The sequence below is a fragment of the Pseudopipra pipra genome, chromosome 20, assembly GCF_036250125.1.
Source record: "Pseudopipra pipra isolate bDixPip1 chromosome 20, bDixPip1.hap1, whole genome shotgun sequence".
NCBI lineage: Eukaryota > Metazoa > Chordata > Aves > Passeriformes > Pipridae > Pseudopipra > Pseudopipra pipra.
In genome coordinates this window covers 3,991,797-4,008,499 of record NC_087568.1, presented here as the reverse complement: position 1 = coordinate 4,008,499, position 16,703 = coordinate 3,991,797, and the positions used below count along the sequence as shown (strand labels likewise).

General features: G+C 46.5%; 2 protein-coding genes across 4 annotated transcripts; one reads left to right on the top strand and one right to left on the bottom strand.

The window, feature by feature from the left end:
* The first annotated feature begins 3 nt into the window (after positions 1-3).
* On the top strand, positions 4-6,079 carry SURF2 (surfeit 2). The gene is made up of 6 exons (XM_064676809.1): positions 4-151; positions 545-699; positions 917-1,020; positions 1,450-1,641; positions 2,144-2,295; positions 2,761-6,079. Exons 1-6 carry the CDS (start codon positions 44-46, stop codon positions 2,842-2,844), a joined length of 795 nt encoding a protein of 264 aa, XP_064532879.1. The 5' UTR covers positions 4-43; the 3' UTR covers positions 2,845-6,079.
* On the bottom strand, positions 3,155-16,697 carry SURF4 (surfeit 4). 3 transcript variants are annotated; one of them, XM_064676810.1, is made up of 7 exons: positions 16,553-16,670; positions 15,390-15,467; positions 9,320-9,506; positions 8,103-8,179; positions 7,439-7,482; positions 6,293-6,479; positions 3,155-6,079 (listed from the first exon to the last, which is right to left on the bottom strand). In XM_064676810.1, exons 1-7 carry the CDS (start codon positions 16,598-16,600, stop codon positions 5,813-5,815), a joined length of 888 nt encoding a protein of 295 aa, XP_064532880.1. In that variant the 5' UTR covers positions 16,601-16,670; the 3' UTR covers positions 3,155-5,812. The 3 variants fall into 3 exon arrangements, with proteins under 3 accessions (XP_064532880.1, XP_064532881.1, XP_064532882.1); XM_064676811.1 differs by lacking the exon at positions 15,390-15,467 and having other exon boundaries at positions 16,553-16,697; XM_064676812.1 differs by lacking the exons at positions 9,320-9,506; positions 15,390-15,467; positions 16,553-16,670 and adding an exon at positions 8,909-9,226.
* Positions 16,698-16,703: the final 6 nt, after the last annotated feature.

The following is a 16,703-nucleotide window of genomic DNA, read 5'->3' as shown; positions in this document are numbered from 1 at the left end:
CCGCGGCCCGGAACGGGAAGCTCTCCCGGCCCGGCCCCTCGCGATGGCGGCGCCGGGCCCGGCGGGCGGCGTGGCCGGGCCGGAGGTGCCCGAGGCCGAGCGGCGATTCCTGAGGCAGCACCCGCTGCTCAGCCCCGCGGGGCCCGGCAAGGTGCGGCCGAGCGGCGCCCTGAGGGCATGGGGCCGCCTCCCTGGGGGGGTCGTGAGGGTGGTACGCGGTGGGCTCGGCCCCGGCGAGCTCCCGGTCCTGGGGGTGTCTCTGCAGCTGTGGGAGGCCGGGAAGGAGGGCGGTGGTCCTGCCCTTCCCAGCACCGGGATGGATAGAGAAAGGGTGGATAGACACTGGAAGGGGCTGCCCGGGGAGGTGGTGGAGTCACCCTGGAGGTGTTCAAGGAAAGACTGGACGTGGCACTTGGGACCATGGTCTTGGTTGACACGGTGGTGTTGGGTCACAGGTTGGACTTGATCTCAGAGGTCTTTTCCAACCTGGTTGATTCTGTGGGGTAATCCCCTGGGCTTGCTGCCCATTCGTGTTTTTTTCCAGGTGAGATGCAGGCTGACAGGACACGAGATGCCCTGTCGGCTGTCGGAGCTGCAGGCTTATACCAGCGGCAAGAAGTATCAGCGGCTCATAAAGACAGCCAAAGAGTTCGACTACGGCAAGTTTGAGCCCCACATAGTGCCCAGCACAAAGAATTTGTACGTATTCTTCCTCCTCCGTGTTATGTTATGCTTTACGCTTTGTTCGATCTCAGACGTAAAGTGGTTGAGCTTTACAAAGTTTTTATGGGTTTTGGGAGACTGGGGAAGGCTTTATGAAGTATTTATCAACTTTGAGTACGGTGCTTGTAAGTGAAAAGTTATGAAGCAACAGCATACTTAAACTCTTGTTGGCTCTTTCTTTTTGTGTCTGTAGACACCAGCTGTTCTGCAAGCTCACCCTCAGACACATCAACAAGTTCCCAGAGCATGTCCTGCGTCATATCCAAGGGAAGCGCTACCAGAAGGCCCTTAAAACGTGTAAGTAGCTTTTCTGGAGCTGTTACCAGGCAATTTTTTTTTTCATTGAGCTGTTGAGATTCCAGTGGATCTATGCAAAGGGAGTGGGATAGTTTTCTTTAGACTGGCATCAGTGTGTTGCTGTGTGTGCTCCTCAGCTAGGAAGGAAGATCCCAGATGTAGGGAGCAATTGGCCTCTAGTAAATACCTTGGGACATCCCTCCTTGAGAGGATCTGTTCTAAAAATCCCCCAGGGAGTTCATGTATCCAGCACAATCTGTTTTAACATCTTCTCTGGTCCATAGTGCTGCTGGAGATTATATAGGTTGTATATTTGGGGTGGAGCATCCTGAACTTTGGAGGTGCATTTCCTATAAGCTTGAGCTGGACATGAAAGGACTTGGGGACTGGGCTGCCTGGCTCAGTGCTGCCTGACTCTCCCTCTGGCAGATGAGGAATGCCAGAGGGAAGGAGTGGAGTATGTCCCTGCCTGCCTGCGACAGAAGAAGCAGCGGGCACAGCATCCTGATGACCAAATGAATGGGAGCAGAAAACCTCACAGGAAGGAGGAATTCTGGGAGCCAAAGTCAAGTGACGAGGATGGAGAGGAGACAGACGACAGCATGAGTGACCTGTACCCACGTGAGTGAGAACACTGGTGTCATCTGTGTCCTGAAGAAGTTTGTTGGCTGATTTTCTCCTGGTTTCTTTATACTGTTCCCTGCTGCTCTTCCATCCAGTTCGGGGGTTTTGTGTCTTGGAAAAGCTTACCACCACCAAATAAGAAATAGCATTATCACTAAGTGATAAGCAGTTGGATCATGTAAGGTGTGAGGGGAGGGATGCAAGATCCACTGGGATTTGCTGCTTTAGGTATCCCCACTTCCCTTGTTTCTCAGCAAGTCCTTGAGTCTGACAGAAGCTGGTCATCCTGTTTTACTGACTTACATCTGGAGGTGCAGATCTGTCTTGCTGCAGGAGCAGAGGTGTAACTCCACCTGTGCTGGAGTTCCCAGAATGGGATTAGTGAGACAACCAGGCACATTTCCAATAAAACATCATTGGCAAATCACCTTTAAGCTGCTCTCAAAGTAAAGTTAGTGTGCACAGGTAACTGATTCTGAGCTAAATCTTTGTGTTTTAGCTGCGCTCTTCCCAGAAAAAAGCCCATCAGCTGCACAAACCACAAAGGGCAGCGATGACTTTGCGACAGACAGTGAGGATGACGGGGCCAAGAACGGAGAGGATGGTGGAAGGATGGATGTCAGCAGAGCCGTGGGCAACAAGAGAGGAAAGGTGGGAGTCACCCCACTGCCTGCAGCAGCAGGGGAGTGTGGAGCTGGGATCCCATCCCGTAGGTGTTCCATCTATTCCTGTCTGAGAACCAGCAGAAGGTGCAAAGCTGTGTGCCAGACACTGACTTGCATCCCGAGGTGTGAATTGCTGCCAGGCAATGTTTATCCTCTCTGTGGTAGTGAGCGATGTTCCTGCCTGTATAAACAGCTCATCTTTGGTGGCATCCTGCTGCACACAGTCTCAGCAGAGAGGCTGATGTGTGCCTTGTGGGTTGAGTGTCCTACAAATACACAAACATATGTGAAACCTTTTTGCAGTCACGGGATCCTTCTAGATCTCTTCTGAGGCGCTGCCTTACAGGACATCCCCTGATCCCACTCAAGTTTGGGAAGCAGGCATACGTTAGATACATAAAGATGGATTTGGGGGTTGGAAATAAGCTGATTGAACTTTTCTTCTCTACAGAAACAGTCGGGCCCTTTAAAGAAGAAATTCAAGAGCCATCATCGAAAACCCAAGAACTTCAAGAAGGCAACCAACGGGAAATAAATTTTATGACAAATACCTGGCCTGAAGCCTGTTGTGTAACAATTCCAGGAGGAGCACAAGTGTTTGCCCATTCCAGTTAACTGTTACAGGTGCAGAGGGGAGTAGTGGGGTGGAATTAAGTTGTATTCAAAGAGCTTCAAGCCACCCCCACACCAAGGGAAGGATTTCTGCTGCAGTCAGGTGCAGACAGCTCAGCACTCAGAGCTCTTTACAGAAAGCTGGTTTTTGGTAGGCAGGAAAGCACAGCAGCCTCCTGACCAGCTCCTCCAGGGAGCCCATCCATGGAGCATCACCAGCCACACACGCCAAGTGGATACAAAGATGCCATCGTTTTATTTTGATTGTTTTCGAAAATCAAAACATTTTCAAACACAACTAAGGTACAAAATACAGCATAAAATGAGAATTTATACTTATTTCTTTTTTTTTTCCACGTAGAAAGCAAAAATATATTCAGAATGAATTCCAGAACACTTTGCAGAGCCAATTGGTAGCTGACATCCTGCTTTGTCAGAGCTTCTCAGCCATGGGGAGAGGTCACTGTATTTCTGGGAGATGCACAAGTACAGCAGCTTATGTAGGAAACCAGAATCTTCTGCATCGGGGCTCACAGTTAGTAACTCTGAACATTGTGCTGCCTAGAAGTATCTGATAATGCCCTCCACCTAACTGTGCCCTTTGAGTATTTAAGTATTCCTGCTGCAAGGGACAGTATCAGTTCCTTATCTGGGGTCTTTCGTTGGAAAGGGGACTTGGTTTTCACAGAGGAAACTGGTCAGTATTTCAGACTACTCTGTCATCCAGCTCCTCAGTTAGACAGGACACAAGGAAGTTGAGAAAGCCAACTTAAGGGGCTACTTACAGGAGTAGTTTCTGTCATTCCATGTATAAATACTATGAACATCAACAGCAGTTCAGGTATCTGAGAATGGCTGCCTTGATGGAGTCCAAAACCATTACAAGACCTGCAGTGACACGAGTAAAAGCCTCCTGTGCTGCAGATCTGCACTGGAAGGACTGGTTTGTTTAGCTATGAAGAGTCAGGCACAGGGAACAGTTGAGGTGAAAACTTCTCTTGCAAAGAAAGCTGCCTGTGACCTGACCTTAATGCTGAATTCCCTTCCCATCAATTTGGACATCAGGGGTTGGACTAGATGATCTGAGGTCCCTTCCAACCCTAACTGTTCTGTGACAGCAATTGGCTTCCTCCAGCAGCAGCAGCACATCTTGCCCTTACATTGGCTATTTTCCCCTTAAGATGATGAAATCCCTGGTTTAACATTCAACAGTGCTCTTCTATTCTTCATTAGTTCTCTCAGCCTACTTTTCTCTCCAAAAAAGCAACCGTAAAGCTGAACCGTCCAGCTGAGAGTCCCTACCAGGAGACTCCAGGAAACACCTCCCACTGGAGATGTTCAGCTGAATTCCTCCTTGAAAAACACACAGTTGAGCATCTTCCTCAAGGGAGACAACAGTGCAAGGTAATCAGTGTAATGGTAGGAAGTTGGTGGGGCTCATGCTGTCTAGAATTCTTCCCCAGTCTAGTGAACGGGCTCACCTAGCTGACTAGCAGAGGACAAAATGCCTCCTTGGAGCAGCACTAAGCATGTTCATGGCACAGAGGTCGTGGCACTGAGAGGCCAAACAGGGCCTTCATCTCTGAGGAGTTCCTCCCTCTGAAGGTCCATCCCTGGCTGCTTATCCACTGCCCAGGCTTTGCACTTGGATTCCTCGGCTGTAACCGTTTGCAGACAGAGTTGGGAACGGGGGCTATGGCAGCACAAGGGCTACTTCCACATTTCCTCCCTGCACAGCCCAGGGGTGGCTGAGATGGCAGAGAGAAGGAGCTGTCAAGAGCTCAGCACCCTGGCTCTTCAGACAGCTGGGACTTTACAGCCAAGAGACTTGACAGAAGTGAATCTAAGAAGCAAAGACTATAGATTAGAATACTGACTGCTCTCATCTGGCATGTACTGAGTGCAGGGAAGAGGGGAGTTTCTGTAATTCTGAAGACATTTTCACCAATAACCTGCAATTCAGATATGAATTTGGGACATACATGGATGGGAGCTGGTTAACAGCAGAAAGGAGCCTTCATTATGGAACCTGCAGCACAAGTTGGCTCCCTGCTTGGGAATTCAGGAGGGGCAACTTTGGGGAAAGAATGCTGAATAAAGAGCTCTTTTGGCACGGAATTTTCACAGAATCTAACATTCTGTCTCTCCAGGATTATCTCCCCCACTTCCTTCCTGAAATCTGATCAGCAATACAGGATTCATGATTAACAAGACGGGATTCTCCCTTGTTCCCCTCGTGGGCAGAACTGGGACGTGTTAGAAAACCTTCTCTCTTCTCTTACCTATAAAGGGCTACAACTACTTTCAGTGTTTTCTTTTTGCCTTCTCTTTGGGGGGCAGGAAAGACCTACCTCTGTTGACAAAACAAAAGGGAATTACAGGCCTCTGAGCAGCAAAACAAGAGTGTTTTTTTGTTTTCTGATGCTGCTTTCCACCCTGGTAAGCAATGCTATAACCAGCAATGGAACTCCTTATGCACAAGACAGTGTGATGAGGGCGAGAAAGGGGATCCACTTTTTTAGTTATAGCTAGAACCCAACAGCACACTGAATGGTACAGCTGTATCTGCTCACAGTTCTTCAAATTTTAAGACACTGCTGACACTCAAGACAGCAACCGTTCTACTGCAACTCACTGAAGCATCAGCAAGATGCAGGTTCCTTAGGTTAGTTCCAAATCTAGGAAGTTAGAATAAGCCTAGGCAACATTCCTTGGAGAAATAGGGTTTTATCTATTATATTACTGGTGCCACAGTAAATCAAATTCAAAACATCTGTGCCTTTAATAGGAAGGGGGCATGTACGTGTAAAATGCTGGCAGTTTTTGTTGAATCCATAGAGAATCAGTTCTGGACTTAATACATTATGTCCCAAGAAGTGTTGCTATTCCTGTTACCACTCTTTTTTCTTCTCATCCATGGAAACTCCACCGGGACCCAGTGCAACCACGAGGAGGAGCCCTCCAATGACAGACATGGTCTGGAAGAAGTCGTATTTGAGGAAGTCGTGCATGGGCTTGTAGGCTGGGACGGTCCAGAAGGCATTGAAGTAGATGTTGATGCCAAACAGCCAGATGACCAGAGTCAAGGCAGCCAGCTTAGTCTTGAAGCCAATTGCCACCAAGATAATCAGGGCTGTGCCCACAATGTTCTGCAGAATCTGCAAGGAAAAAAAAAACCAATAACTTACACAGTTCTTAAACAGAGACAAACATCCACGTTGTCATGGCAGAGATGATCTAAACTTAGTTTCTAAGTTATTAATTCTACTAATAGACTTAAATGATGAGCACTGAGCAGGCCCTGCAGCCCATCTGGGCACTGATACTGTACTCTAGTTCCTCAACTCATAGTTTTACACTGGGATACTTACAGAAAAGAAGTTCATATCAAAGTGTAGCAGTGTCATGAACATGAGGACGAGCAGCACACGGCCCCCCAGCTGCATGTACTGCTTGGGAGAGCTTTCCCTCATGGTGGGGACACCAGCAAACATGCTCTTCCCCTCCGAGCGCGACTCAGCCAAAAGCAGCAGCAAGCCTCCCCCAAGGGCAAGGTTCCTACAGAAACACAGAAATGGGGAGAAAGGAGGAAAAAAAAAAAAGCAGTTTAGTACAGTTTGCACTGATCTATAATGTCTTATCTGACAGCTTCAGCTCGGTATCTACATGTGAGTGAGGAGCGACCTCTGCACCGCGTGATGTGTTAGCCTGGGTTAGACTTCCCAGCCCCAGCAGAGCTGAGCATGCCAAGGATTTACACAAGGAGGAACACACCAAGGATTTATACAAGCCTGTGCAGACAGGTACAGCCTGCCAGAGAAGTCCAGCTCAGGCACAGTGTCAGGCTTTAGTGGCTGTTACAACATGAATTTAGCTGTGTTAAAGTTACTCTGTACCTCAGGTTTAGCCATATATGCCAAAGTAGTTCAGAGGTTGCTTTGAGAAAACAGAGCAGCAGTGCTGCTAAGAAGTTACACATTTACAGGGCTGTAGTAAGCCCAAAGTATAGTTTTTGTGCTGTCCTCCTGGTAACAGCCAGCCATCATTCAGGATTTGACAAGAATGCTTATGTTTAAGAACCCTGTTTTCTCCTTAGGGAGGGAGAGATTTAAAATCCCAGAAACCCCAGGATAACTCCAGTGTCCACATGCTGTAGTTTTCTTGGGAAATGCCTTCAATCATGCATAATCACAATTGCTATTTTAGCCATTTAGGAAATAGTAGAAACTCACTGATCCAGTCTAAACACTTGTTTGTGAGCTGTCAGCAAGGTTAGCAGCAGAAGCACTTAGATCCTAGTGAGTTAGGATTAGTCTTTCCCTTTCACAGTACTAAGCCTGCTTTCTACAGTTTAACACAGACTCTACTGATTTTTCAGGTGCTGTCATTTCTTTTTTAATGTAAATGCATCACTTGCAAAATCTTTCTGGTAAATACTATGTACAGATATAATTTCCCCTTTCACCAAGCACCATTTTTTATTCTGTTCCCATAAAAACCTTCAGAAGGAGCCATACCTCATCAAGAACTTCAGGTCCCATAGAATGCTGTATGCAATAGTCTAGGCAAAGAATAAAACAGGTTAAAACACCATATAAATTACACTGAAGGTCTGAATTTATGTTATAATCTCAAATCTGTATCAGCCATAACAGAAGTCAATTAATTTATACTGAAAGAAATAAAGTAGATTACATCAATGTGGTCCAATGAGTCCCTGTAAAACAGGGGATTCAAGCCAGAATTTGATTTGTAGTTTAGCCCCCCCCTCAAAATTCACTGGTTTTGTAGGGGAAGGATGCTACTAGCCAGGATCCTTTGTGATGGGGACAGTTCTTTATAAAAGCTGTGTGCTGAAGGCCAAAGCAACTGCAAGTTCCACATTTGGCTCATGAACTGATGTACAGGTAAACTGCCAGTTACTCCTCCTAAATTGGTCAAGGTCAAGTATTGAATGAATGTCTCCAGCTGACTAATTGCAGTTGCAGCCAAGGATCTATCGGGCACATTGGAAGAACAGAAGCAGCAAAATAGTTCAATGCCATCAAGGACTGGCACTAGGCCAGGGTGGAAAAAAATTCCAGGGCTGCAAGTTATATTTAAACATGTTGGTAGTGCTGGGGCTATGAGAAAAGATTTGAAAGATACAGTTTAGAAGGGCTGAAGACTTAAGCCTCCTACCTGTAATGCTATAATTCCAAACAGTCCAAAGCAGGCATATTGCACAAAGTTCCTACTCAGCACCAGGATACAGCCACCTGAGTTGGGAAAATTGAACACAGTTACACTTGTGGCACAGGAAAAACTGCTGCAGGAATGTTAACTTGGTTTGAACTGAGCAGACTCTCATTTCCTTCAGCTGTGCCATGAAGAGCATCAGGCAGGAAGTTTTAATGGCACAAATCAGTTTGAGAACTCAGAAGTTTTAGTACATTTTAAAACATTTTATAAATCCAGAAGTATCTTTTATTTTATAAAGGGTAAGAACATGCTGAACACAGTCCCCAACACAGCAGCCATCTGTGCTAAAGCATTAAGAGAATTTAAAAACAAACTCAATTAATTATGGATTGTCCTTTTTTTTTTTTTTTGGTCAATGAGATAACTGTTATGGCAACCATACTGCATTCCTTTTCCTTGAAAGGTTTTGTTTTCTATCCTTTCTCAAGTCTTCCATCACAAAGCACTGACAGCCTTTGCCACTTTGACACGAGGACTGGCAACTACATCAAATTAAGGTGACCCTCTACACAAAAAAAATTAGGGCAAAAAAATCTAAATCCAGACACAAAATAAGAAATTGACAATTGAGTAAATCAGCGATATAATATAAACAGAAAATAATTGTACCACTCTCCATTTCTGATACCCTGAGCCCACCCAACACACAAACAGCAGAGCTCTGCTTCTGGGCTTATTTTCATTCCCGGGATTGGGAAAAATCTATGACACAAGTACCTCACTCAGGTGTAAATGTACCCACTTACAGGGTAAGACTTTGCCATGGAGGTGAATATCCTTAAAAAAAAAGTCTTAACACTGCCCTGTTTAAGAAAACAGGAGTATTTCATTTAGAGAAGTCCAGGGTGTGGTATGTGTTTTGAATGCATGTACAGAACTGAAAACAGATTGTCCTGATGGATTCTTGGCGTCTCTGACTCAGAGGCAGCGTGTCACAATAAATTCTCTACAGCTGCTTCCAGGAAAGGCTGGAGCAGGTCTGTTAAGAGCTCTCTTCATTCAGCCCATGCAGTGCTATCAGTTCTGAGCTGTCAGTGGCCATGAGGAGATCAGGGAGGTGTCCCACGCTTCCATGATTCGCAGTGCCCACACGAGCCAGGGCTGCGGACACACCAGAGCGCCCTGGCACCCACCTCACCAGCCTGAGAACCACTTACTCAGCTGTCCAAAGAGATTTAGGAACACAAAGATGGAGGCCAGGAAGTAGCCACAGTTCCACGTGCCATCAATGTAGTCCCTCTGTTCGCTCCACTGGAACCACATGCGGATGCCATCCTCCAGGAAGGTGCTGATGAGGCACAGCCGGGCCACGTGGGGAAGGTACTGCTTCGTCACCCTCAGGAACTGCACGGGCACACAGCAGGGTTAGCAGGGAAGGGGACACTTCAGCAATGACAGATCCACGCTCTCTGCAGACTCTGAGGTCAGCAGTTCTCATGCACACAGGGTCATGAACATCTACAGAGAAACTTCGACTTGGATTTAATGAAAATGCCTCTCCACTCCAGTTTGGGAACACCTGGGAGCAGTGGGGGAAACCTGTCGTTGTGCTTTTGGACAAGGACTTGGAGAAAAGCAGAGTCCAGCAGCACCTTCCTATGTAACAGGCACAGTGCTTTGGTGGAGCTCTCACTAACGAAGGCTGACCTTGGTTTTAGTTTCTCTATCTCAGGGTTTCATGTTACAGCTCAACTATCAGATAGCCAGGAGCTGAAAGGGCAATCCTGCTCCCACCCACACGCTCGGGCACTCACCACCCTGTAAAAACCGATTCAGGGAGCCAGGCTGAGAGAAGACAAATTCTATACAAATTAAAAAACATTACTAAGCCAAGCTCCTTCCCTCTAACAGCTCAGGAAAACAACACATGTACTCGTGGAACTGCACCCTCTATCCTCTAGGCAAGTTTTTACTTCCATTGGAAATAGCATCCTCTGCAGAAAGGAAACACACATTTATATACACAATTCAATGTAATAGTTAAAAGGAAATGATATCATCATGTAACAGATGCTGAGCTTCAATTCTTGGGAATGCAAGATGTATCTGAGCCCACATCCCCCTTCATCCTACAAGCTCCTGGGTCAGTTTGCTCTGCAACTACAATAAAGTAACAAATGCAGAATTGCCAAACAAGGTCTGGACTACCATATTCTACAGGGCTGTGGGGTGCACAGGAAAATTTACTGCCTCTGGGTTATGATAAGAGTTTAACTGTGTCACTCCATTTTCTAAGCAGCACTGCTTCATTATTACTTAATTGAGACTTCCACCAGGAAGGAGACAAAAGCCATTTCTGACAGTTTATTCCTGCAGCAGCAATCAGAAGATACTAAAGGCTATGCAAATGACAAGCCTGGTTTACTGTGTAACTGAAGATTATCACAAGAGAAAAAAAAATCAGCAAACATGCTTAATAGTCAATTAAATAGTCAATATCAGGACAAACTGCACTGTTGTATTGCATGTATCCAGAGTCTAAGGGTCAAAATTCACCTTAATCAAGTGCATTTTAAGTGGAGCTGTACTCTGCCTCAGGGCTGCCACTTCAGGCTTTTTTTAACCCAGTCAACAGTTAGATGAGTGAGTCAGAAGGAAAATTTGTGATCTTTGTCACTGAATGAGACATACATCTTGGTTTACAGCTTTCCTCTCTCCTGGGTTTCACTGTGAGTTCGAGGAAACTTGCTGAGGAATACTAAGAATAAAGTTCTTACAAATCAGAAGAGGTTTGTAAGATACAGAACAGATAACCTGGGTTATCTGCTGCTGTTTCCACAGCAGTGCTGTGGAAAGGCTGAAAAAAGCAGCAAACATCTGCCTCCAGGCCTCATCTTTGCTGGTTTGAAGTCATGATGGGCTGATCTCATCTTCCACTTCCCCGAAACCAAACAACTGTCCAGGTGAAGGATCCATGAAGACATTTAACATTTATCTGTTCTCTTGGCAAACAGAGGGAATTCAACACTGTCCATTAAACATGAGTGCACACATCCAATCAGCTCCAGACAAGTCAGAAAGGCCAAGCCTATGGCAGCTCCAGTGCTGAGCAACTTCCTGACACACATCATCTGTGGACACCCACAGCTCATGGAGCTGCAGTTACTGAGCTACACTCAAGTTGAACCCCCTGTACACAGCAAGCTTAAATAAGCTTCAGAAACAGGCTTTAGGAGCTAAAAATCCAAGCCAAAGGAACCACTGGCCACGGAGATCCAGAGAGAAAGGAAGAGAACAATTACACCAAAACTACAGGAAGAGAATGTAATGGACATCAAGTGATTTTACAATTAGAGGATCTGAGTATAAATCACCCAACTAATTTAACTAAGGATGGAGTAAGTTATATGAAACATGAGATCTCCAGAAGTGGAACTGAATTAATAGTACCAGTCCCTGCACATCACCAGCAAGATGTGGGTCAAAAGCTGCACCCCAAGACCACTTCCTTTGTGATTCACACAGATAAAGCAGCACATACAGGAAACTCTGTAGTGAAAGATCTGCAGCTAAAAAATGGGACTAGAAACACACTCTCCACTGAGCACAATACCCATAACACCCTAATTTATTTGGGTAAATACCCCAAACCAAAACTGCTGCGACTGATGGAGGTGGCAGCACTAAACTCGTGACATCAAATAATTGAATGACTTATTCTGCTGTGGGCCTTGCATCAACTGCTCTTTCCATGTGCTGCCTCCTTGGAAGAGGCAAATCATCATGAGAAAACACAAGAGAATGCTAAATAAAACTATTTTAAAGAAGAACAGCTGGTTCTGTGCTGGCAGCCAACTCACTGACATATGCCAGAGGGGCTTTGTGTTGCCACTTCCCCCCCTAATGGGATTAGAAAGGCAAAGATAGATTTAAATGCTCCTTTAAGTTGAACAAGCAAAGATGTACAAGATGACCCAGGGATCCCTAAATCAAATCTCTGCTCAAACCCCATTTTTCAAAAGGAGGCTTGAAATACTCAAACCCATAAAAGCCTGACCAAAACAGAGGTAACTCAAAAGTGACTCATTTTGACCCCACCTCCAACTGTTTAAATTTGCTGACAGTCCAGTCTGTTTCAGTAAAAGTGTATATACTGTAGCATAATTACTGGTAGTTTAAGACCAATACACAGCCAGGAGTTGGGAATTTTTGCTGTCACCAAGCTGTGTCCTGTCCAAGTACTCCAGAAGCCTTCTCTGTGTGTATGTGTGTTCTTGGATCAGGAAGTTCTGATCCTGGTGAGGAACAGCACTCTGCTCATCTACACAGAAACCCTGGTGACCTGCACAGCATCATTAGTCTGGAGCTCCTGATAAAGGCATATCTCAAGTATTGAGCTTGTATTTTAAGAGATTGGTTTGTTCTGAGAGGAGAGATGCCTCTGGCAGTCTGGGACACTACACATTTTTCCTGGAAGAGGATGCTCAATCCTGTGGCAGAGAGAAAAATCACTTCCTTTCACCAACCTGAATACATCCACTTCAAGAGATCCCACCCAAAAATCACAAGGATAGCAACGTCCATCACATTCATTAGGTCAATGTCTACAAATCATTTGTCAGAACTGGGAACAAGAGGCTTTCCCACTTATTTCCAAAGGGAGGAAGAGAGCTCTGACCTGCTAGAACATTGCCAGCAATCTTCATCAGGTTTTTAATTGCAGGCAGATTTCTCATGTCAGTGCTTTTCAATTTTAAAGTGTGCTTTATACCAATTCCCTTTCCCAAAAGGCTATTTATTAATGAACTCTTTAAAATGGGATTTTTCCACTTATTGCATTTTACTATCACTCTCCATGGGAAGATTCTTTTCCCAGCCTAACCAGAATAGGCTATTTGGCTTATAATGATAAAGGATCAGTGCACTGACATGACTAAGTTCTAGAGAACATTTCGAAATTAATTTTTTTAATCTAACACATGTGAAGTTCAGACTAGAAATGAAATGTTTTCTTCTCCCTTCTGTTACCTGCAAAACAGCATTTTGAGGACAAGGAGTTCCAACTGAAAGATGGGAAATTTAGGTTAGATATTAGGAAGGAATTCTCTCCTGTGAGGGTGGGGAGGCCCTGGCACAGGTTGCCCAGAGAAGCTGTGGCTGCCCCATCCCTGGAAGTGTCCAAGGCCAGACTGGACACAGCTTGGAGCAACCTGGGATAATGGCAGGTGTCCCTGGCCATAGCAGGGAGTGGAACTGGATGAACTTTAAGGTCCCTTCCAACCCAAACCATTCTGTGATTCTATGTTAGAATTATCTGAACAAGATGCACCAGCATTTATGTTGAAAAATTAAATAAATTCCCCCCAGTCCTGACAGCCCTTTCCCTGCACTACGACTCAATAGTTTCCTTGCATTTTTGTCCATAATTTTTTTTTTTAGAACAGCAGAAATACCAGGCACCCACATTCCTAAAAATTATTATTACAGACACTACAAAAGTTGCCCGGGATCTGCTCCCTCTTACAAAGGGATTACAAAGGAGAGACAACCCTAAACTCTCAGTGCAGGCTCCAGATACAGCTATTTTCAGTATGATCCTCTCAGCAGCACATGGTGACTGCACTGAAGAGCTCGGCATGTAATATTTTAACAAGAATCACTAAAAAAGGACTTAATTCCTGAGCATGTGAATTACTTAATTAATAACACTGGGCTGGTGTTACAGTGTCTCCTCCACTGCAGCCCTGGGGAATTCCTAAGCTCTGAGCAGCCCCTGAGCAGCAATCCCACCCCAAGCATTGCTGCTCCCTTGACCCAAACACTGAGAGAACTGAACCAACAGAAAAAATAAACTCAGTTTTTCTTTTTCCTGCCAGTTCAGCTCTCCAGTCCAGTGACAGAAGTGCTGGTGAGAGAGAAAAGGGGGACATAGCCTCAGGAGAAGTAGGACAACCCCTTTCACTGACAGCTGGCTGTCTGGCAAGCTTAGCTGCCTGTAAGACTGTGCCTTCAGTGCACTAGTTCACCTCTGGATTAAGAGCCACTTATTACAGCTGAGTATCCTGGCATCTAGGGCATAATTTGCTAATTCAAAGGGAAATTACAGTATCTGAGAAAAGCTAAGCTTTACTGTTTGAATTTAAGGAACAGATTATTCTTGCCTTTGTAAGAGACATTCAGGATTTACTGATAAGCCATGGAATTAGCTATAACATTTTCCCACAGGGCTTTTATGTTACAGAAATTAAGACTCATTATGTCTTGAGCACTAGTACAGGGAGTGGAGAAAGCAAGAATATCACTGAGAATGCATTCAGCTCCCAGAACAGCCATTGTCCAGCCCCCACCAAGGGGAGTTTCAACATAACTTCAGTCCAAATGTTCCAAGTACTTTTTTTTTTTAATCCAAGATGAACTAACAGCTCCTGTTAACTTCACAATATATACCAAAGGTTATTGTTTAGCAAGTCACTCCTACACTGGTGTGATACTGAGTTTTAGCAGCATAGACAGGACTGAAAGGACCTGACAGAGCTACCAGGCAGATCTTTAGAGGCAGAATTATCACAGGAGTTATTACTCAGAATGCCATAAAAACTATTTTGCAATCTGATGGCAAGTGTAGCAAACATTCCAAATTCTGCAGCTAAAGACTCATCTCTAAATAGGATGTGGTCAAGCACAAATAAATTTGTGCCATTTAAAGCTCATTTCAGGAGAAGGCAAACTGCATTTGAGCTGGACAAGAGAGCTTTCAGTAGTATGAAAAAAAGGTGTGTTAAGGACATCTAGAAATAACCCCACAGGAATAAATAGAGAGGTGTTATAAAAAGGTCAGGACAAGCATTGTAAATTTTGGCAAGTAATGTGAACACTGCAGTGACAGTTTACTTTCTCCTCTAAAAGGAAGGAGAGGACAAGGTAAACAGAGAATGACCAAGATAATCCAGACATCCCTTAAATCAGACACTCTACACACCATAAGAAGCTCTGCCACGAAATCCAGTCTTCCTTCTTCCATCTGGGGGTGGGGAGGAAGTGCAGAACAGGTTTTCCCAGTGAAATCAGTTAAAGACACAGAGGCAGCACAGCCCCCTTGGAGCTGTGACGTGTTATCTTGCTCCACACAACTCACACTGATTCAGAAGAGTTGTAGAACCAGGCAGAATCAGATTTTCCAGCGAATTTGCTGAATGTGATTAGATGCTGTCTCTCATTGTCAATTAGATGAATCACCATGACTGTGAAGATCTTTCCAACACCATCCCCAGCAGAGCAACTACTTACACTCAAAACAATCCTGCTCTCACATATGGTAAGAGATCTCAAGCTTCTATTTAACAGAGAAATCAGTGCGGGCCTCCGCTGAAACAAACGTGAGAAGGATTACAAGACAACATCAGCTCCTTTGCTTTCCTTTTGCCCCGATCCTGAGCCCAGCACACGGTGCTGAGGAGCCTTTTCCAGGTTTCCAGACACGGGTCAGGGTTTCATAGAACCACAGAATGGTTTGGGTTGGAAGGGACCTTAAAGACCATCTCATTCCAACTCCCTGCCATGGGCAGGAACACCTTCCACTATCTCAGGTTGCTCCAACCCCTGCACAACCTGGCTTTGGGATCCCCTTCCAGGGATGGGGCAGCCACAGCTTCTCTGGGCAACCTGTGCCAGGGCCTCACCACCTCACAGGGGAAAATTTCTTCCCAATATCCCATCTAACCGTGCCAGATCAGATCACTAGGTCGCTCTCCTGTCCCCAACACCTCACCCTGCTTCCCCACACCCCTTTGTGCCCCATTCACCAGCCGGGACGGCTCGCACGGAGCCCAGGGCATCTCAGATTCCTGCTCCCCTTCCCATTATTCCCTCCCGGGGGAAGGGAGCCCCATTCCCAAGAACTCTCTTTCCAGGCGCAGCCGCCGCGCTCCCTTGGGGGCAAGGGCGGCCCCCGGGCCTGAGCCGGGCCGGGGTCCCCTCGGAGGGAACTGGAAGGGAACTTACAGGAAGGAAAGTTCCCCCTTGAAGGGAACTTATAGGAGAGACGGAGAGGGACTATTTACAGGAGCGTGTAGCGAGAGGACAAGGGAGAGAGGAGGAAAGAGAGAGGGTTTAGATGAGGTAATAGGAATTGTTCCCTGTGAGGGTGATGAGGGGCTGGGATGGACTTCCCAGAGAAGCTGTGGGTGCCCCATCCCTGGAAGTGTCCAAGGCCAGGTTGGAGCAGCCCGCTCTAGTGGAAGGTGTCCCTGCCCACGGCAGGGGAGTGGAACCAGACGATCCCCAAGCTCCCTTCCAACCCAAACCACTCCACGACTCCACGAACCCACCGGAGCGCGGCCGCAACCCGGCCGCCATCCCGGCCTGGGCTCCAGCGCCACAAAGGCCGCCCGGGCGGCGCGGAGCGGGGCTGGGTGGGGGGAGGCAGGCGGACGGTCTAGGCGGGCACCCACCTGGTCGGCGAAGTCCTCGGCGGTGTTCATGATGTCGTTGTGGCCCATGGCGGGGCCGGGCGGGCGCGGGCGGGGCGGGGGCGGCGGGGCCGGGCCGCGCTCGGTGCCGCTGCAGCCGCTGCCACGTCGGACGGGCCGGGCCTCGCAGGCG

Coding starts and splice junctions, on each gene's coding strand:
- SURF2 (XM_064676809.1), top strand. CDS start 44: ATGGCGGCGCCGGGCCCGGCGGGCGGCGTGGCCGGGCCGGAGGTGCCC. Junction 700..916: donor GTGCCCAGCACAAAGAATTT/GTACGTATTCTT, acceptor TTGTGTCTGTAG/ACACCAGCTGTTCTGCAAGC. Junction 1,021..1,449: donor CCAGAAGGCCCTTAAAACGT/GTAAGTAGCTTT, acceptor TCCCTCTGGCAG/ATGAGGAATGCCAGAGGGAA.
- SURF4 (XM_064676810.1), bottom strand. CDS start 16,600: ATGGGCCACAACGACATCATGAACACCGCCGAGGACTTCGCCGACCAG. Junction 9,507..15,389: donor AGAGCAGGATTGTTTTGAGT/GTAAGTAGTTGC, acceptor GTGCCCGTGCAG/TTCCTGAGGGTGACGAAGCA. Junction 6,080..6,292: donor TTGATATGAACTTCTTTTCT/GTAAGTATCCCA, acceptor TTTTCCTTGCAG/ATTCTGCAGAACATTGTGGG.